General features: G+C 41.8%; 1 protein-coding gene across 9 annotated transcripts in view; it reads right to left on the bottom strand.

The window, feature by feature from the left end:
* Positions 1-21,322, bottom strand: part of CUNH10orf90 (chromosome unknown C10orf90 homolog) — a 265,804-nt gene extending 244,482 nt beyond the window's left edge. For 8 of the 9 annotated variants that reach the window (XR_015440433.1, XM_087185154.1, XM_087185153.1 and 5 more), the window contains exons 1-2: positions 20,544-21,322; positions 1,783-1,855 (exon numbers count right to left, since the gene is read on the bottom strand). Coding sequence is in view for 7 of the 9 variants with exons in the window: in XM_087185154.1 (XP_087041280.1) it covers positions 1,783-1,855; positions 20,544-20,780 (310 nt within the window). In the remaining 2 variants the exon portion in view is untranslated. The remainder of the gene's footprint in view (positions 1-1,782; positions 1,856-20,543) is intronic. The other variant, XM_087185160.1, reaches the window with a different exon arrangement.
* Between the last annotated feature and the right edge of the window lie 1,240 nt (positions 21,323-22,562).

The following is a 22,562-nucleotide window of genomic DNA, read 5'->3' as shown; positions in this document are numbered from 1 at the left end:
TCTGAGCACCTCACATTGCCTACTGGGTACAAATCCCCAGCTGCCCTTGCTGTATCCAGAGCTGAATTTAGTTCTACATGAAAGTCTCATCCCCACTCCAGCCACTCACATAAAATCTGACTTATCATTTTTAACATATACTCAGGGTAATTTGTTAACAGATAGCAACAATCTGGGAGGAAGACACCCAGAGCATGAGAAGGCACTGTGGAAAAGCAAACACACAGGAAAGCATGGTGCCCATGTAGGTATAGGTTCTTGCCTTACACCCAAATTCCCAACATCAAGGCTGGCTTTGATGTTTACCCATAATGAGCACTCTGATGACACTGACACATTTAAAAAGGAAAAATAAAGCCAGAAGTCATCCTCCTCCCCACCCAGAGTTGGTTGGTACATTTTCTGTGGCTGCACCATTAATCCCCAGCCTCAGGCCAGTATGCACTTGGTTCCTAAGTCACTAAAACTCTCCAGAAGCAGGTAGATACCATGGAAGTGCCTAATGAAACCCATCTTGAGCTAATCAGATCCTAAGACAAAAGAGAACAAACAGTTCACACTTAAGTCACCAGGTCGATTGCTCTCACAGCCACATTGACTGTCCAGTGGAAAATGTACCATTCTGCTCAATGTCCTCAAGTTTCCGGCAGGGTGCAGATGGCCAGACGTGCTTCTGGGGCCTGCCTTTGCTGTTCACTCAGAAGCATCCATCAATGTAGTCACAGTCTGACCACAGGTGACTTCTGTGCTAGGTTTTCAAAGGGTTCAAACTAAATATCTGCTACTATTAAAGAATAAGCTATAAACTGTGCTTTGGGGGGTTCCAGAGAGGATTAAATATGAAAGATTCTTTCAAATATTTTTGTCTTGGATTGACTATGTCATTTATGAAAAGAAATCCACATCTCTGATATCTTTGATATAAGGATGTGACAGCAGGTAATGAAAAGAGAAGCTATAAACATGGGTACAGATGTATTTAAATACATACATACATACATAAACACACATACACAAAGATACATATTTATTTTTCACTTGCAGCAAAAACTCATCTGCCACACTTATGAATTAAAATTAAAATGAGGATTAAAAAACAAAATTTGCTACAATAAAACATTCTATTAGAATTTATTTTTGCCAGTCTCTGAATTGAATATTCTATTAACCCGGTAGTCTTAGTACAGTAGCATCAGAACATTTGACCTAAATCCATATGATTTCTAACATGAAAGAGGTGGGAAGATTGTTTTCACATAATTTATGTTAACAAACTTAATAAAAGTTATGAACTGTAACCATCTCACCTACTGTTTTTATAGTTTAGTGGCTATGAATTGAAGCTTCATAAAAAATGATTTATGGATGCAGAGCTACCATGCCTTTATTTAAATTGCACCCCCTCCCTTCTGAGAACATTGGATATTTGTGCCATTGCTCATTCCTGGTGGAACCTCAATCGCTCAGTGCTGGCCCAACCTGGCATACTCAGCTATCTGTGGTCACTGAAGGTTCCAAAGGCACCACCTGAGACTATGGTCCATTTGCATCGTTTGCTTTTTCAGAGATTGCTGGCTTGGAAGCCAGAGCGTTTAGAAATTCAAATCAGCTTCAAATCTTGCCAGAGCCACTGAGTTATCATCTTATGTTTGCAAGAAACTAGGCTCCAAAGTACATTTCATTATTAATAAAAATAAAAGCAAAGGAGGTGTGTGTATGTGTGTGGGAGGGAGGAAGATGGGGGGGGGAGAAACACCACCAGAGCAAGACCTAGTTCTTTACCTGCATTCAAAAGACTTTCATTTCTTTCCCAGGCAGAATGATCTTTGGAGGATGAAAAAAGTCGACTGTGGATCTGGAAAATAAACAGAAACCTTTCCCAGTTTTATATTTTTACTTGCCAGATATAGAATTTTCAATAATATACATTATTTTAAAAAAATAAGAACATTCCTAGAATCTCTCCTTTCTCCCAAGAAAGAACTACAGACCGTAATGAATACATATTTCCATTTTCTCCTGAGCAAAGTCTGTCAATGAATAAAAGGTAAGTTTCTGATGGTTTCAAAATATACAAGAAGAAAGGAGGGGAAAGAGAAAGTCAGTAATCAGCCAATGTGGACTCTGCTGTGGATTTTGTTAGTAGATCAGAGACCTACATCTAACATTTCTGTTCCACCCCATCACAGTTCTAGATTGGGCTAAAATTGAACATTCAATAAATATGGAACAACCATGGCAATTAAATATCAGGAATCAGCTTTTAAAGCCCAATGAAAATAATATTAAGATGTATACAAAAGTATTCTGCTGGCTGCAAGTGTAATTATGCTGATTTTCTCTGCCAAAAGGCAAAGTTTCTTTCTGTAAGTCTGTTTGAGAGCAGTTCACTGTGAGTGAGGCCCAAGCTCTGATCATAATTACACCAAGGCTGCAGAGCGTCCGGTTCCATCTGGGACTGCCTGGATCCTTTCTCAGCCCTTGGAATCCACTCTGGCCTTAGCCAAGCCTGAAGAACACCTCTTCTGACAGGCTTGCCCCAACCTGGCTTGAGTTGAAGGGACAGATCACTCATGGAGCTCACTTCCAGCTCTGATCCTGAACCTCAATAAACTTCTTAGTCCTGGGGCTGCGTTAAGCCTTTTGGTGTTCACTTCTCACTTCTGACCCCTTTTGATCCCAATCGTCTGTGCGACCCACTCAGAGGTTACGGCGAGGAAGCTGCAGCTTCCATCCCAAGAAGAAGTCTGGCTTGGGCCAGGGATTTAGCTCAGTGGTGCCGCCAACTGCCTCGCAAGTGTAAGGTCCTGAGTTCGGTCCCCGGTACCAAAAAAAAAAAAATTAGAAATCTGGCTTTCCCTGACTCTTGGGAACAGACAAGGAGTAGCTGGGATGTTAATGGGGCTGGGCTGATATCTGGAGAATCAGTAGTCTTGACCATTTTTCACCCCATCCTAGCCTCCCTGCTCAGGGCCCATCAGTCACTGCCAACTGGTAACATGATAATTAATCATTATAAGAAGTGCTGACACTATTCAGACTTCAAAAATGCTGGTCCTTATGCTGCAACACTTCACTTACATCGTCTTGTTGAATTCACATGCCTGTTAGAAAGAAGTGCTTCATTTTGTCTTGTTTTGTTTTTTGGTTTTGGTTTGTTTTCAATACTGGGAATTGACCAGGGAGCACTGAAATATATCCACAGTTCTTTTTTAAAATTTTATTTTAAGAGAGTGTCTCACTAAGTTGCCCAGGATGTCCTCAAACTTGTAAGCTTCCTGCCTTAGCCTCCTAGGTAGCTGGAGTTACAGGTGTGCACTACCACAACTGGCAGATTTTTTTAATCAGCCCCACTCCATGTCAGCTGAGAAAATCTTCAGTGGAAAAAAGGCCAAGGTCACCTGGTTGGGACCAGATGAAATCAGGATTCAGATCAGCCAGTCAGAGGCAAAGCACTGGAACTTTCAGCCTGTGTGTTCCAAGTATTGTTGTTATTGTTGCTAAGGATTGCTGCTTGGCTAGTTGGCTCTGTCAATGCTTACAAGACCTTTATTACTTCCACGTGTCCTTTTCTTAGATTTAGCATAGACATGTCATTGGATAATACATGAAAATGTTTCAAGGAGAAATGAAAAGGTTATTACATTGGAAGTGGGATTAGAAAATAATTTAAATCCCAAGTTCAGCAGCAAAAGTGAGTTATGTCTCTGCTGCTTCAACACAACCAAGCAGGTAGGTCTGGGAAGAGTTGGGGAGATGCAGGATGTGGAGAAGCCAATGGGGTGCAAAAGGTGGAGGAATATGGGAAGGTGGCCTAGCAGAGTTCTGCACTGTTTTGCTCCTGGGCTGTCATCTTACAGGGCTCTTTTAAGGACTATTGTGCACATTTTTTGAAACATCACACCACCAATTCTAGCAAGTTAACTAACCATGGATATGCTAGCTAGAATTTAATTTTGTCTCATTTATTCTTGATGTCTCTCCCCAGCTCATAATTTTTGGATTTTTTAATTGATCCAAAATATAATAAAGACCAAATTCATGGTTTATATGTCAGGTCTCTTGGTCCCCAAGACTGGAAGACCTCTGCGGGCCGAGCTACCTGCACATCTCAGATGTCCAACACTGTGGTGGCTACTAAGGAAAAAGCCAGTGAATGTCTACAGAAGAAAAGGGAGGAAGAAAGGAGAGAGGAAAGGAGAGAAAAGGAGGAGACAGGAAGGAGAGGAGAAAGGAAAGGAAGAAGGAAAACTCGGGGAGAAACAGGAGAGAAGAGGGGAGAGTCACCACTCAGGGTTGAGTTAAGAAGTGGACACCAGCCTCCGGTGTCCAATGCCTGGAATTTATTTGGCATTCTTTCTACAAGCCGAACTATTTCTCCAACAAACAATATTTTATTCTCTTTCTTGTTGTGTATCACACAGAGGGAGCCCCTGGTCAATCCAAGCCATTTCCTGTGTAGTGAAGTGACTCCTAACTCAAACCCTTCAGGGCTGTCTGCCTTATACCTCTGAAGCATGAGGAGTTATTGAGTAAAGGAAGCAGTAATCTACCAAAGTCACACAACAGCAGAGAGATAAGGCCCCTTTTTAGCTGCCAGTGATGCAGGATTGGTTCACCCTGAGGTCCCATAAGGAACTACCATAGCACGTGGGCAAGCATCTCATGGGTTCTGCAGCAACTAGGTGAGAAAAGCTGAAACTATCATTTCCACTTGCAAATGGGGCTATTGAAACATGTAGAGGTTAAGTAACTTGGCCAAGGTCACCTACTAAGCAAGTAAAAGAGTTCAGATTAGAACCCAGTCAACTAGGATCACTCCTTGGGAATAGAAAACTATTATTAGGATCAAGCACTGTAAACAATTCTGAGACCTCACAGTAACATGGAATGCTGAAGTTTGCAAAGCTTACTAATGAACATTACAGTACCTCATTTTGATTCTCCAAAGTTCCTATACAGTAACCAAGACATATAGCTTTGTTGTTTATAGATAATACAACTAAGGCCTAGAGAGGGTAAAGAACCTAACTAGCCCAGAACAAGGCACTAGTGGTGCTATCACCTGCACCAGCCCTCCTGTCTTTCCACCCATCACCCATTGCCTACCTCCTTGGAGAACACTGCACTGCCAGCACCATCCCACAGACATCCCATGGTCAAGCCTGGTGTCTGCTAGGACAATGAAGCAACATCAAGTTGATCTGTGAATCCCATCAGCAGCCAGAAGTAGCACCCTAATGAGCTTTGGCTGAACATGGCAGGTACAATGCCAGTAAACCTTCCATGTGCATAAGACTGAGCTCATTCCAAAGCAACTTCAGCACTTTCTCACTTGATTCTCCCACATCCTGCCATAGTAGCTGGGCTCTAAAAGACATGTATGCTGCTGCTTTTGCTGTTTTTATTGTTTTCTGAACTCTGTTCAAGACACCTGAGTACTTGCCATGGATCCATGATCCTTTATTTGCAATTGTAAAATGCATAGATCTCTAAAATGTGGGAGTTCTTCTCCCTGGGTGTGTACAAGCTAAGCTAAACTAACCTCAAAACCTTACCTAAACTAACCTAAGGCTATTTATAATATTTACTTATTCTATTTAGTGTGACTGTTCATAGATTTTATTGCAAAAGCATCAGTCAGCTTAATGATAGGGCTGGAGGTGCCCCTGGAGATAGTGCACAGGTTCATCGTTTTAAAATCCAAAGAATTGCTGTTGAATCACTTTGGTCCCCAGAGTTTGGCAGGTAGGATTGCAGCTCAGTATCCTGGACATTTAATGAACACCTGTCACCAGCTCCTAGGTTCAGGTGTTCCATATGCCCCTCACCCAGTCCTCACAGTAACCCCCATAACACAGGCATGTTATGGGTAGGGAGACATTGGCTATGAAGAGATGAGGTAACTTACTTTAGGACACAGATTTACTAAACCATGAGCCAAGAGAAGCCCTAGCCTTATTCAAATACTCCTGCTTTACCTCTTGCACCCAAATCCTGGGACCTTCCTTTCTCCAACTAGAATGCCTGCTGTATACATGCATGTGTGTATGCTCACATGTCCACATGCATGCCATTTACCTGGAGGGTACAGATGGCTTCCCAATTTTTTAAAGCATTGAACAAGCAAACTGGGGGACTGAAATTTCATATGCCCCAGGAAAAAGGAGAGGGGGGAAAAAAAACAGTTGGGAATTTCCAGATCTACAAAAATCTGGCTGCCAATACCCCACCTCCCCAACTTTGCCTCTCTGGACACGTGTGGTTCAGTGAAAGAGGAGACATCCCAAATCTACTTGTATCCCAAGGAACTAGAGACCAAGGGTAGATTTGGGGCTGGGTCAACAGCTAATGCCAGAGTCCAGAGAAAGGACAGCTAGCTGTCTCTTAGCACCAGACTACCTTCTTCTGGGACACAGGAGGTTCCACGACGGGGCAGACAACACGAGGGGCGGATGGATCTGGGTTGAAGTGCTGGGCAGCACAGCCTCTCTTGGGGACGGTATATCTCTCCAACACCAATCTCAATGTATGCTTGATCTTCACAAGAGCTATATATTTGTCTTCAATCTTGTGAACTCTCTTCTGCAATGGTAACTAATGTCAGACAGTGTATTTTCTGGTTAATGCAACTCTGCACCTATAATAACTCAAATCTGAGATTTATCTCTGCACCATGACTCCCTCTTCATGCTTCATCTCTTCATGTTTACATCTGGTTTAACTTTTTCTAATCTAAAATAAATCAGCATGAAAAGCATTAGATTTTTCATTTAGATTCTCAATTGCCTTTTATTACTGAGATAATATCCCTTATCTGATTGCAAATGGTGGGATTGTTCCCTTGTTGAGATCTGAATGAGTATGTTATAGTTCACTCTTCCAGACTCTCCTTGTTTCTCCTTCACTCTTATTTCCGAGGATGGTATCTGGTAGGGTTCTGATTTGAAAATGAGACAAATCAGGATGTAAAATGATTCATCATTTCCATCATTCCTCCTTTTGCTAGACACACGGAGGAAGGCAGCCCCCCCAACCCCCCAGTGCCCCCCTCAAGCTCTCTAATGAGAAGTGGCTTGCAGAGAGCTCACTCTTTGGTTTCCTACCGAGGCAACTTAAGCTCCCCTCTGTTTGCAGGTATAAATGAAAACAGCAAGAATGGAGCACTTGACTGGAGATTTCTAGGCAAACATCAGGCGTAGGCGGAGAATAAATCCAAAATATAGGCATGTTATTTACCCAGTTACAACGTCAAATCCAGCTGAACTCTTTTGTATATCAAAGAGGCAGATGTCCCTTGATTCCTTAAGCATTCTTTTCCATGTGTTCTATTATATTTCCTATCATCTGCAACATTTTCTCCTTAGTGAGCTCATGATTCCAGAAACTGAATCCATGCCTTGTTCACGTGGAAACGTTTTCTCCAGTAATTGTTTACCAACACTTTCTACCTTCTCTTAGAGTTCTGCACAGTGGGAACTACTTCAGTATTAAATACCCTAACAAGAGTCACTCTGACTTTGGAACATCTCAGAAAGTTCTGTGATTTCAGTAGCCCAGTCAATTCTACAACTTGTAATTTAATTGTTGTTTTTCTTCTTTCAAAGCAACAGAGACAGAAACACCAACAGGATGAAGATCCTTCCTTTTCCTGGGCTCATATGTTGACATGGAACACCTCCCCTGGCCCCCGTATGTTTTATACTGGGGGCTGGTTTTTGTGATTTTTTTTTTTGGTCAACCAGACTGATGGAAAGCAATCTAATATGAGCCCTTTTCATACCTGACTTTCACACCTTCTCAAAATTAGGGGAAGTGATGACTTCTGATTATTGAAGGATAGCACAATTTGGTCTTTAATGACTTTATCACAGAAAAATTATAGCAGCTACACTGTGGAGCACTTAGCAAGGGCCAGATACTGTATTAAGTGCTTCACAGGTGTTATGTAATCTCCATGGCAATTCTAGAAGGGCCTACTATAATCTAATCTTAAAGGCAAGAAAGAATTATTCTTAATATTATTCATAGGAATACTAGGAATCTAAGCATGGTAGTATACACTGAAATTCCAGCTAGGAAGGCTAAGGCATGAGGACTACAATTTCAAGGCCTGCCCAAGCAATTTAGCAAGTTTCTGTCTCTAAATAAATAAATAAATAAGTAAAAGTGGTTGGTATGTAGATCATTTGCCTAGCATACCCAAGGCTCTGGGTCCCATCCTCAGCACTGCAAGAAAAGAAATAGATAGTGCAATCAATAGCTAAGCACTAGTAATCTCTTATCTAGAGCCAAGTATGTCCCTAAGCACTTTCCACACAACATCTTTTTCTATCCCAATAGCCATCTAGATGCCGGTACCACTATAGCTCCATTGTATGTGTGCAGTAACTGACACTGGAGAAGGAAAGATAGGATAGGATAGGATAAAAGGAAAGATTACAGATAATCACTGGACTAAAAACTGTCACCCGGGATAAAATTCCACATTTACTTGCATTAGGCCCACACACTTATCCTCTGCTGCCTCAAAAGAACATCACTGATATCATGAAGATACACAGGATTTCTGTTATAGAACATTCCAGAACAGGCAACATGATAGTCACAGAAGGCTGATGCCAGGGGCTGGATAGAAATGTCCTAGGCCAGGGTTTGGTTTTGGTTATACCACTGTGTGCATTTGCCAAAACAAAATGGACTGTGCCTTTAAAGATGTATGAATATTAATGTATGCAAATTATATAATAATATGGTGATTTTAAAAGAAAAATATCATAAGTGTTTTTTCTTCGAGTTTCAATTCAACAAACACGAGGTATGAGAATTAAGACCTGATCCCTGCCCTCAGGAGTCTCATCATCTGGTGGAAAAAGCTACAGCTGAGAACTGTCATATGCATTTAGAGTTCACCCTTTTTAAACACAAGTAAACACAAGCCAGCTTCAAGGGCGTGGGACCTGTGTAATCACAGGTCCATGTGCACTCACAGGTCCATGTGCTTGGCTTAATGTCACCATCTTGAATAGTTTATTACGGTAAAATATACATAATGTAAAATTCACCATTTTTTAACATTTTCAATGTGCAATTGAGCATCTTCATAACATTATGCAACCATCATGACCACCCATCTCCAGAACTGTTTCCTCTTCCCAATGGAAACCCTGTACCCATTCAAATTCAGCAAGTGCGCTGTACCCATTCCAATCTTTTTTGGCACCAAGGATTGGTTTTATGAAAGATTTTTGTACAAAGTAAGGGAGAGTTTCGGGATGTCTCAAAGGAACTCTCAACCTGGATCCCTTATGTGCACAGTTCCAAGTTGGGTCCGAGCTCCTGAGAATCTAATGCTGCCACTGATCTGACAGGAAGCCATGATGCAAATGATGGGAAGTGGCTGTAAATACAGATGAACCTTCGTTCACTTGCCCACTGTTCACCTCCTTCCACATGGCTGGTTCTGAACAGGCCACAGACTAGTACTAGTCCATAGGGACCCCTGCATTAAGTGATAACTCACCATTCCCCTCCCTGGCCTCTATTCTACTTTATGTCTGTGCATTTGATATTCCAGGTAGCTCATGTTAGTGCCATCCAATAACTTTTTCCCTTTTGTGCCTGGCTTCTTTCACTTAACATAGTATCCGCAGGGTTCCTCCATGTAGTAGGCAGATTATCTTTTCACTCTTTTGATAGTGTCTTTCAATGCATACACACCTTTAATTTTGATGAGGTTTAATTTATTGATTTTTTTCCTTTGGTGGGAAAAGTGGGTGGGTGCTTTTGATATTGTCATCCAAAATTTTTAATAGCTTCGTCTTTAAACATGCATCTTGTAAATGAAGTCTAGTGGGGCAGTGAAACAGATGTGTGAGCACAGGAGGCACATGCAATGTTTGTGCTCACTTGCTACCACCGTGACATCAGGTGTGCCTCAGTCACAGTCTGGCTGAGCCCACAGTGCACCTGAGTTAGGCAAGACTCACAATGAATTCAAGATGACTGTGTTACATCTAAGATCAAGCAGGAATGCTGACTGCTCTGAGGCCACTCCTTTCTTTGAAACCAGACCTACTTCAAATACAGGAAGCAGGTAAGGGTGTCTGAGGAACATGAATAACAGAGCGATCCTATCATGTCTTTCCAACTTGTGTTGCTCCCATGGGTTAGCAATCCTTATGCTGAAATGATAATGGAGAAAGAAGACAAGATATTGCAACCCAGAGTTGCCCTTCCTTGTAGCTCTTCATTACTCCCTGGCAAGCCAAAAGCAATGGGTTTATGGAATGTGATTGTATCAAGGAAGGAAATACAGGAGCTGCTTTTGCAGTACTTCCATTATTCTGGTAAGAATGAAATACATGTATGCATGGATGAACTAAAAAACACAAATTATGTCATTTTGGTAATTCCACATGAGTTGAAGGATTCTACAGCTATGTTAAAACCAGAATTGCACAACATAAACAGTAAAATGCATGATGATAATATAAAATGGTAGTTTTTCTTTACTGATACCACTATTAAATAGCACACTTAAAATATCATGAAAAATCAAGAGAAAGAAAGGATATGGAAAAAATGGGAAAGTTTTACTTGAATAACATTAGCAATAATCTCCACTTGAAAGAAGGGGACTCACATTTTCATTTTGCAACAGTCCTAAATTAGATAGACAAATACAAATAAGTGGCTATTATTTTAGAACTGTTTTGCAGAGAATCTTCCAATTTTTTTCCAGCTCAGTGGCATGCACACATTAGGCACTGGCAATGCTTCCTTCCTACCAGGCAACAATGAGGATCTGAGCACACTGCATCTCCTACACATACCTGGAATCCTTTCTGCATATCCCTTAATCAAGACCCAGTCCCTTGAAACACATGAGCAAACCCACCGCCTCTTAATAGGCTGCCTCTCAGGGACTTCAGAACAACACAAGGCAGCGAACAGTCAAGCACTGAAAAGCCAGCAGTGTCCAGAGCTCATTAGTCAGTTGAGCACATGTGCAGCTAAAATAATGATTTTCATGAACTTGTTGTAAATAGAGGGCTGAATCAGAGGCATCAGAGCCCTGAAGCAGACAGGTCCCTTGGGTGCCACGGCACTGGCTCTTAGCTACAGACTGCTGTACTGGGAAGGAGCTTCTCGCCTTGTACACAAAATGGCGAGCAATTTGTTGTCTACTTTGAGAAAATATATCATTTGCTTTTAGCCCTATTTGCTTCTCTGCTACATTATTTCTAAATCCTGGATTTTTCCCAAGATACTCATTTTTGGAGCTGTCCAAATGTTCTTTTTGGTTGGAGAAGGGACATAAATTAGACTCACAAAAAGGAAACAAAAGTATTTCACTACTTAGAATTTGATTAATGAAAAGAAAGATAAAACAAGTGACCTCCATTTTATAGCTGCACTTGAGCAAAATATAGATGATACCTGCCCATCCATCTGTCAGTCTCTCTGTTGATCGCTGCAAAATGACTGATTCTGTAGGGGGTGTCAGGTAAGTGTTGAGTCAAAGGAAGATCCTTTATGTGCACAATCATCAACTATCATTTACTCTGGCCTTAGGTTTTCATCTAAGATGCACTTCATGTGCTTTTGTTCTCTTTTTCATTCATTTGTTCATTCATAACACATCCTACAAATGTCTACTGAAAGCTGAACTGGTGCCAGGAGCAAAAGGTGAGATAGAACAGATCATGAGCATCCTTCCTCATGGAGCTGCTAGACACAGGCCTTAACAACTTATGTGCCTTTAAGCCCTGAGCCTCTTTTTATTTCCTTTCCAACACAGATTTTTTAAAATTAAAGATATTGGCAGGCATATCCCTGCATATTTTCCTCCTCTTCTTGAGTATGAGCAGAATTTGTGAATACAGTGGGCTATCTCTTCCGTGATTAAGTTACGTTACATGGCAAAGAGGGTTTGCAGATGTAATTAAAGCTGCTAATTGGTTGACAATGAGTCCATTGAAAGAGACAGTATATGATGTGGGCCTGATTTAATCAGATGACCCTTTAAAATAGGTCATAGAATTAAAACAGGAAGATTATCCAGCTGACCTTGGACAGGCAAACGAACATGTATACACTGCCCATGGCTGGAACTTCATGGCAAAGCCTGAGGATAGCCACTAGGCATTGAGAATGGTCTCTGGCTGAGACTCAACAAGAAAGTGGGCACTTCAGTTCTGCAACCACAAGGAGCTGAATTCTTGCAATAACCAGTGATCCTGGAAGAGTGCCCTGAGCCCCAGGTGAAAGCCATGCCCTAGATGCTGCTTTGGGTCAGCCTGGAGAGGCTTTCTGTAAGCACAGGAGCCATCTAACCCATACCCGGACTTCTGATCTACAAAACAGTGAGAAAATAAAGGGATGCTGTTTTATGCTACCCAGTTTGTAATCATTTGTTATACAGCAATAGAAAACAAATACAAACAATATTAGCTAGATTGTATTTTCTTTTTTTAATGGCCAATTAAAATGGAAGTGCTCTGTAGTTCTACCTGCACTGATGCAATATCAGTAATAAGCAGCAGCTGCTTCAGTTAATCAACACAGGATCACAAGAAAACAAACATCTCTCCTGGACTAGAGCACCCTGCCTAACATCCCTGTGGACTGTCATTTGAAGAATACATATGCTTGACAAGCAATGCTTTTACATATATTTCATTAACCTTAGAAATTTTTAACCCATTATCTCTTCAAATACTTCTCATCAGCCCCTTCTCTGCTATTTTTGAAACTCTAATCATGTATGTATGAAACCTCTTAATATTGTCCTATAGGTCACCCAGGCCTTTTTCTTCTCTGGATATTCTAGTTGCTTCTTTGTGGGTCTAGAGTGGCTTTTACTCTGAGGCTAACTTAACCATACTTGCAAGCACAGCCTTCTAGGAGCTCCACTGAAATGGCCCCTGAATTCAGTGAGGTTCCTACATTCCATATGGTGGGGGACTTAAATGATCATGGCTGTGGCCACACACTAAAAACTGTTCATCTTACTGCTCCAAGTAACTGTCTTTTCGTGGCTGGTTGTTCTCTATCTCATCTCAGAGTTTCATCCCACACAGCACAGATTTTTTTGGCCCAACTTATGAAGACCTGAGGCAAACTTCTTGGCTTCTTCCTTTCAGAAGCTGGGCTTTCAAATTCTACCTGCAACCCCTGTGTCCTCAGTCCAAAGAGACTACATGTCCTGTTTAGTTTCTCCTTCTTGTACCATCATCCAGAAACTGCCAGTCTTTTCACCAGAAACATCTTCCTCTTCCCTAGTCTTTGCTTATACTCTCATTCTTCTTGCTAAGCCTGGAAACCTCCCACACTTCCGTGAAGAATGTATACAAATGTCTCCCCCTCTGTGCAGTCTTGCTGAGTTCCCTGCATCCACAGCTCTGCTCAGACCCTCACTAGCTGCCTTCCCCATCAGATGATAATCAGAGGTAGGAACCACGCCTGTATAACCTGTGTCCCTAGCATGTAGCACAGTTCCCAACACATAGTAAGTTCTTGGTGCATAAGTTTTGAACAAGCCAACCCAAGTGTTTCCTTCTTAATCACTCTGCTCATTAAAAGAGAAATAGCAAAGCAGATTGGTGAGACCCTCATACTGGAAGGATGTGCTTAGTGAAAAAGCTGTGGGAGGGAGAGGTGCCTACAGCAGAGAAAGGAAGCAGTTATAGGGCCTCTGTAAATGTCTTCTGCCACTTGCTTCTGCTGTAGTTGGCTTTTGCTGAACACCTCTGGGTCCAGCCATTGCTACTGAGAGATAAGCTGCTTCTCTTTCTCCTTTCTAGCACCAGGCAAGAAGCACCAACCTCCGAGTGGACATAAGAAGGCCAGAATCCTCCTCTGTCATTTCTGACTGTGTCACGTGCTGGCTGCATCATCTCTGGGCCTCACAGAATTTTCTCTCTGGAAAAACAGGGCCCGTGTGTCTTACACAGCTGTGCTGAAGATCAATGGGGCAATTCAGGAATCACCCGACACCAGTCTCCTTTGTTCCTTCTCTGTCTCTTAAATCTCCTCACACACAGAGGTCCCAGCCTCACGACTCTCACGCCTTACTCACATCTACCCTGTCACTATCCCCTATCACACACCAGCTTTCCTAGCATGGCATTTCAAACAGGTGTCTGTCACTTTCTCCTGGGTTCATGTGATTGCAAAGTAGTGGTCTGGTTTTCAGACCTGCATCAGAATCATGTTTTCATGTTAAAAACATAAATTTGTGGGGCTGGGGTGTAACTTAGTGATAGAGCACTTGCCAGGCAGGTATAAGTCCCTGGGCTTGATCAGAGAGAGAGAGAGAGAGAGAGAGAAGAGAGAAAATGAACAAACAACAATAAAAACCTTAGATTTCTGGACACCCACCCACCCCTGCCCCCAGGGCCCAGGGTTTCTGCATTTTTAGAAGGTTGTCCTGATTATTCTAAGGAGGCTAAAGTATGAGGACTAATCAGCCTTCTATGTGGCAGAAAAACACCATTTAGATCCTTATAGGAATTGAAAGAGAGAGAGAGAGAGAGATCTGTCTTTGAGAAACTGCCTATTAGTGCTCTATGCCCTGGCCTTATCACATAGGAAGTAGCCACGTTCAAACTCACATGCTCAGAAGTTTTGTCAGGGGTGGAATTAAAAGCTGACCACACAAGAGGATGAGCTCTGAATGGAAACTACTGTCAGCTCATGGCCAATTTGTAACCAATTTCTTGATGTATGGGGATTATCTCAATACAAGAACATAGAAGGTCATAAATCAAGTCACCTGACACTTCGAATAGGGAAGGAGGGACAGGGGATATTTGGTCTTGATTTAGATAAGACTGCCCATATAGGGGCAGCATCCACAAAACACTGGTTATAGTTTTCTCTTGGTCTGGGGCCACAGTCTTCATGCCATGGCTCTGGATCAGGGGTGGCAGAAAAAGGACATTAGAAACTTGGACAACAATGAAAACACATTTTTATGTGATGGTGCCTTCATGCCAGGCTCAGCCTTTTATGTTAATTATTTCTTTTAATCCCTCCAGCAACATCATAAGGTAGATATTATCACTGTCCTCATTAACATAGATGAGGAGACTAAGCTCTGAGTCAGATAGGACAAGAAAGCTGCAAAAGTCACTCAGCTAGCAACAGTATCTCAGTCCCATGCCCTTAATCACAGCAGTACATTTCATCTCCCAGCTTGCCTCCCTTGATATGGCTGAAAAGTGGACATGACATCCCCAGCCATTGCTGACATCCCTAGTGGAAACTGGCCAAAATGATATCACACAGATCTTATAAGCCTTGGATGAAAATGTTCTGGGTCAAGTCATATTTCTTCTACCATAAAAGATTGCACAGTGTAGTGAGATTGGAGACTTCAAGTGCCACCTTTGCCTCTGGATGCAACCAAATTAACTGCAGACTTCTGGCTTCACACACCCCTTTAGGATACAGATCTGACAGCCAGCCTCCCGTTGGCAAGTGAGAGAAGGGCAGGAAGATTATGGAGAGTAGGTAGCATTGAGACTCACAGGAGATCATTTTATTTCTCTTTCAATTCCAGGGTTTCCCTCATCCTGTGTTTGGATACAGAAACCAGGAATTGCCAATGGAGGCTCCCAGAAATTGCCAACAGAGTTTAGGTTAGTTCAGGTTGAAGCTTTTAGGAGGAATAGCACTTACACACCCAAACAGCAGTCAAGGCAGCTCATTCTGGAGGGCCAGTGACATCACTGCAGCCAAAGTTGCCAGCATATCTCAGTAAAAATATTACTTGTAGGCCAGAACTTCAGGAAGAAAAGTGAGACTAGAAAGACTTTGATCTTGGAGCAGCTCTTCAGCTGGGTTGGAAAACAGGTAAAATTGGTTTGCACCTTTTGATAACTATGAGAAGAAAGGGAATGTTTGTTTTCCTCCTGTTTTGTCTTAGTGACATCTTTATTCCCTGAATCAAGTTCTCTTGTAGCCCAAGCACTTAAAATTTGAGTGCTTTATTTCATAAGACCAAAAGAAACATTTCAAGGATTTGAAAGCATTCATCAAAGCCCAGAGTGAAGTTTCTCAGCACTGGTGGGACATCAAAACCACATCTACCTCTAGCCATGATGGAATAGCCAGGCAAAAGCTATAAAATGCTTTCTAGACCTTGGTCAACCTGCAATACAGGACTGCTGAGAGGAACACTATAACTTCCCTACTCCCAGAGGCAGTTTCCTGGTGGGGGCCCCGAGAAGGGAAACTCAACTGAGCTTGAGACCTCAATGAGCAGAGGAGGCAGAGAAAGGATTTAGGGCAGCTGACATAGCCAGAATTTGCAAAGAGCAGAAGACTGGAAGGAAAGAGAGTGCTGAACCTCCTCAAGTCTTTGGCTGAATACAGATCTGCACCTGTGGGAGAAATAATGTACCTGAAACCAGGAAAAAACTACCAGAAAGTGGTAGATCACACAACTGTAGGACCTAGAAAGACTTTCCATTCTTGGCTTATGTGCAAAGATCTGGTCATACCTGAGAAGTCAGATGGAATCCTTGAAGGGTCACATCTTAATAGTGGGGCTAAATTAGCCCTAGAATAGGCATTCTCAGCCTCAACACTATGGATATTTTAGGCTAGATAATTCTTTGTTGGAAGGAAGGGAGCTTCTCTGTGCACTGTAGGATATTAGCAGCATCTCTTGTCTTTACCCACTAGAAACTAGAGGTATGCCCACCACCACCATTGGCTTAGTTACTCTTCTCTCTTTGCTTAGACAAAATATCTGACACCCAAAGTTAAATGGGAAAGGGTTTATTTAGCTCACAGTTTGTAGAAGTTTCAGTTCATAATCTGCTGGCTACAAGGCAGAGTGGCAGAGAAGCAACAGTTCATGATGGCAGAAGACAACAAAAGCATCAAGGGGCCTTAACAGTGTCTTCCTGCCCCTTTTATCTTATTCAGACTACCGGGATTAGGGCAGTGCCAAACCAATCACTCAAGTGTAGTGGTTTAGTAATCACACGTCTTTAATCCCAGCATCATACATAGATTCAGCCAATTCCAAAATTGCCTTCATTTGCATTAGGCTTTGAGGGGACATCTAAACACAAGCCATAACAACCACCAAATTTTCACAACCAAAACTGTCTCCAGAAATTACTAGATATACCCAGGGTGGGGAGCAAAAACATCCTCAGTAAAGAACCACTGCCTTGTGCTAAAGCCTACTTTGGATCTGTTTCCACAGATCTCAAAAGTAAGCCTCAATAGAACCAACCTGTGCTCAAGCAGCTTAACCTCATGCCAGAACAAAGTTGATACTCTTCACAAGGATACCACAAAACCAAACACCCAATGATGCCAAATTCACTGTCTCTAAAATTCAATTTAAAACTAGCCTGGAAGGCAAAGAAGCAAGAAAATATGACCTATAATCAGGAAGAAAGCCAATCATTAGAAACATACAGTAATAACAGAGATAGTGATGAAATGAGCAGACAAGGACTGTAAAACTATGATTATGAATATGCCCTGTGTGCTCAAGAAGTTGGAGGAAAACATGAGTGGGATGGAGAGAGAAATGGAAGATGGAAGTGGTTTTTACTTACTTGTTGTTTATTGTCAATTCCTCGATACTACTCTGGGCCCTGAGTCACAGTAGCTCTGGCCAGGCAATAGGAATTTGTAGTTTTTTTAAAGTTCACCATGATCTTTATACCCATAGAGTACTGAGCACTATTGGCTAAATCCTCCCCATCCCTGCCAAATGAGTAGAAATGAGAGTCACAAATGATGGCAGAGGTTTTGAAAAATATTAAGAGGCATGGCCAATAGTATTTGATTTCCAAATACAAAAAGTTTCCCTGGCTCATCTCATGACTAAGTGTGCTGGAAACTCACCTATGAGACAGGTGGGCAAGCCTCAGTTTGCAAGGCCCCAGATCATCAGAAAGGCCCTAACAATGAAATAAGAAGGTACTTACATTCATCATCTGGGAGATAAAAGCACATCACTGAACTCTACATGGTTTACCTTCTTAAAATTGGAGAAGCGATCCAAGCTTTGCTTTATAGGGAGTCTTAGAATATGCCCATGCTTAAATGTGGATAGCAGGCAGAGCTCCAAGATGTGCCCATCGCATGGCCCAGTTAAGGTTTTGCTGTTATCTGAAATTTATCAAATTCATATGCAGAGAGGAAAGCCCTTATCATACAATGTTCCTGTTAGTTTTGGGCATTTTAGAGTCAACAGAGAACTAGGCTTTGCAAATACAAGTATAAAGATCTGCAGCATCCTTACCCTCATCTGCTTCCTGCCCTAGTTACTTTTCTGCCCAAAATGTTGCACTTATGGCTCCTACTAAAGGCAGTCTAAGGAAGAGGATGGGTGTGGCTGGACCACAGCTGAATTTGCACCAGGTCACTGCTTGTCTTAAGTAAGAGGTGGTTTCTCCAAGCATTAACACAGCTCAGGACTAAGGCTATGGTTTTAGAAAAATCCCAGTCTGTAGATCTTGTACTCAACTCAAGATTTGCTGGTCCTCATAGGAAGTACTTGAAATCTATAAGATTTTCACAGAAAGAATATCTCACAAACTCACTGTACTGGGAAAACAACCAGGTTTTTGTTTTGTTTTTTTAATCCAGCACCTTTGTGCATTGAGAGTTTATCCCAGTGACCTGGCTTATTTTTCACTCCATTGGGCACTATATGGTCAAACCCTGGAACAGGTTAATGGACAGCCTCTGAGCTGATGAAAGGCAGGACCCAAAAGCTGTTAATTAGGTTCACTCATCTGTTCAGCTTGGGAAATTGAGCAAGAAGGTTTGCTTCTTCCTAGTTTCCTCAGTCTAAATGGTGCTGACATGCCCCAGTGAGAATAATAAAAAGAATACTGTAGTTCAATGGATGTGGAATATTTAATTTCTGAAATGTTTGCAACTAAAAGCTAAACAAAGTTCAAAATTTAGAGGTACTGAACGCTGTCATCCATCCATTGGTTTTTAAACTCGGCCTGCCCTTTAACCCAGGAAGCACTGGATCGCTTCTCACATCACAGACATGCAAGAACCGCACAGACATCAGACTGGCTGCCAGCAGAGGGGCCTGGGAATCATTTTAACTTTGCTGGTTCAACTGTTGGTTACAAATGGTAGTAGGGAGTTAAATCACCAAAGAGGATCTAACTGGGACTATTAGTATATTGGGAGTTTTTACCACTTCCTACAAAGAAGCACTTTTTTTCTCATTGTTATCTTCTATGTAGATATAATAATGAAAGAAACAACGAAGTTTCATGTGTGAAAAAAATAGGAATATAAGAGTGACTGTTTGCTGTGTAGAGTGTAAAATGGAGTCATGAACACTATTGTAACATGCATGATGGTATAATTCAAGTTTTTCCCCTCTCTGGAGGCCTGGAAAATAACCTCAGTGAAAATTATTCAATGATAAAATTCTGTCCCCATCCGATTAATTACTTGTGAATAATAACATCTCCGGTTTCTTTCAAATATATTCTAATTGCACACCTTTTGCTCTGGTTGATTGGGCAATGAAGTAATGAACAACTATTACTGAATTTAATTAACAACATTATTTCTGTGGCCTTTACATCTCTGTTGTGAACATGGAAATTCATGCACCCAGGGCTGGGACTAGAAGAAGCCAGCCTTGAATCCTGCTAAACCTGTTCCTTCTACAGTGTGCTACCCTCCTCCCAAGTTCAGGGAACAAAAGATCTGAATATTTGCAGGCATTCATGAGAAGGCTTTCCTAATAACAGCATCAATATTCAGAAAGGTTACCTTTTCAGAAAACATTGCCAATTTGTTAGATTTATCAAAAGAGATGGGTAAGTGAGGTATCTGGGAGTCAATTACAGTGTCATTCATAATTTATTCCATGTACAATAAAGAGCCGATCGGATTTCGTGTGTGTTTACTTTCTGAAAAGATAACCTCTTATAGCCAACACCAGTTGCAGAATACGAATATGTTTCAGAGTAACATACTTATTTCACTCTGACATTTTACATTTCGAGTTTTCCTTTTTTTTCCAAAGTTGTCTGCACTTGAAAATTAGTTAATCCTCAAAAAATAAATAAATGAATAAATAAATAACCATTCTTAAATCACTTTGTTTTAACCTGATCAAGGAGAACCCTATACATTTTGCATAACACATAAACAAATAGGAATTTGTTTTTAAAGACAGATCATTGCAGGCTTACAGAGCTAAGATATTTAACTCACAGAAATATACTGCATGTTTCTAAATGTGGATACCAATAACCCACCACAGCAGAAGTTTTGAGAGCCCTATAGAATGTTAGTAAATGCAGATGTTGTCGCGTGTAACTAACATTCATCAACGTGTCCCCCACCATCATTATTACAAAAACTGAAATAAATTAGGACCAAAAAACCTTAAGAAAGACTACAAACAGATGCGGTTAATTTCTTAGGCCAGATAAACACCTGGGCTGTCCGTGTGACACACAGCGCTCCATTTCTTTCAGAACCAAGTGTGAACTGCGGCTCCCCACCTGGCTCAGCCGTACCTCATATCTGCTGTCTGATTGCTCAGCTGTCTTCAGTCCTTGACACATATGGATGATACAAACTTTGGCTCTTCTCTGGGAGGGAAACGAGTTACTCTTCACCAAATCCATGACCATCACATGATTTTTCAACTCTGTGCTAAACGTCTTTATCTGAAAAGTCCGGTGAACAGCCGTTCCTGTGTGTCCCGTGGTGAGCCCCTTCTGAGTTTTCGCAGGCATTCCAGAGCGCTGCATGATACTCGGAATCTTGTGACTTCAGCGAGTGAGCCTGGCAAACACAATTTTCTTTGTTTTACCCAGGTATTGAGTGCAGCAGGAGGGGCTTGGGAAGTGCCCCAGCTCAGCCCTGTTCAGTGTCTTCCAACTCAGCAGCCAGCTGTTCCAAAATTCTCCACGCAATGGGAAAAGACGTGGATGGGTAAACCTCGCGGGCGATCCTTATGTGCCATTAAAAAAAACTTCCTTCTTTCTGTGATTTGACCAAATCCAGACTCACGCCTCAGCTCTTAGGTCACCCTGTCTTCTCTGATTTCAAAGAAATATTTTTCTTTCCCACTACTTTCAAGTTCTGAATGCAGAATTCACCTGGTTACCAAGAGGTTCAATATGTTTTTCAGTCTGTAGGCCCTCGAATCCAAATAAACTATTTACAGAGCTCTGTACAAAGGAACCAGGAGGGATAATTGCTGCTTTTTAGAATTCCTACTTTTTCTTGCCAGAACTGAAAGGAACAAGTGCAGACTGCCTACCAGCACAAAGAGCGTCCTCAGCCCCGGAGCAGATAACAGACACATTCAAAGGAAAAGAGGACTCCCCGCACAGAGAGATGGCTGCAGCGGGCATTGGGAAAACAGTGCGCCACTCAGAGGGGATGTGTGTGAGCTCAGATCAGGGCTCTGGTCCTGGGTATTCCCCTCACCACACTGAGCCTCAGTTCCTCCCAGGAAGAATATTGAAATGAAAAGGCCCTACCTGCCATTCACAGGGTTAGTGTTATAATGAGAAAAGAGCAGTGTGTGATGGAGCCATAGGAGGCATCCTTCTCAAGGTACAGGTGCGCATTTTCTGTCCAAATTACTTTGCACAGTTCTAGCCCCACTCATGGAATGTAGTGGAGATTTACACCACGCTACAAATCACAGGATTCTGAATTTCAAACCATTTAGAAATACAGGTCCCTGATATACTCCTCACTTTTTTTTCTGGAATAGAAATTTTCAAATTTAATTATAAATAATACATTTCTAATTGTGTAAGCCCCAGCACTCTTAAAAACTTGTGGGGAGTAATTTTTAGTTTAAAATCCTTTACTCAGAATTTATGCCAAGTGGTCTTAACTAAATGCTTGACCCCATGGAAGGCTTATCAGATGTTTTCTTACACCACTGGCTCTTTTTTTCATGGTGAACAAATTTTAATTTTTGAATGTACAAGTGTGTTAAATTCTTTCCTGGGATGAAAAAGTCAGGGTAAGTTCAATCAGATGTTGAACTGAGTGTGTAAGCATACTACAGAATAAATTTCACTGGACTCATCTGTAAGAAATAAGAGGAGGGATTATACACTATGTAGATATGCAGCAGCTTATGTTTTAATAAGATTCAATCTCCTTGGTCAGCTGGATCCAAGGCAGAATACTCCTCACTTTTCATTTCAGGTTTTGGTGCTGTTTCTTTTCATCTAGTTTTTTAGAGACGATAATGACAAGTCTTGGTTCAAAGCTGTGGATCAGGAGGAAGCAGATGACAAGCACCCTGGCTGGCTGAGTCCAGGCACACGCCTCTTCTCCACACATTTCCTCTTGGCATTTGGCAAAGATGACCCCCCTGGAAAAAATTAACTCTCCTGCTCCACATTGCAAGCTGGGGAGGAGGCTGGAAAAAGGGGCCTGAAGGACTTTCCTGGAAGCAGAGCCCCAGTGCCTGGCCTAACGCCTCATTCTTTCCTGCTGTGGGAAAGAGCTTTACAAATCACACTCGGCAGGGCTAGGATTTGAATGGCGGGCGGGATGCCAAA

The sequence above is a fragment of the Heterocephalus glaber genome, unplaced genomic scaffold, assembly GCF_053883595.1.
Source record: "Heterocephalus glaber isolate CG9 unplaced genomic scaffold, H.glaber_assembly_v1.0 deba00001497, whole genome shotgun sequence".
Taxonomy (NCBI): Eukaryota; Metazoa; Chordata; class Mammalia; order Rodentia; family Bathyergidae; genus Heterocephalus; species Heterocephalus glaber.
This window is presented reverse-complemented; position numbering and strand designations above follow the sequence as displayed.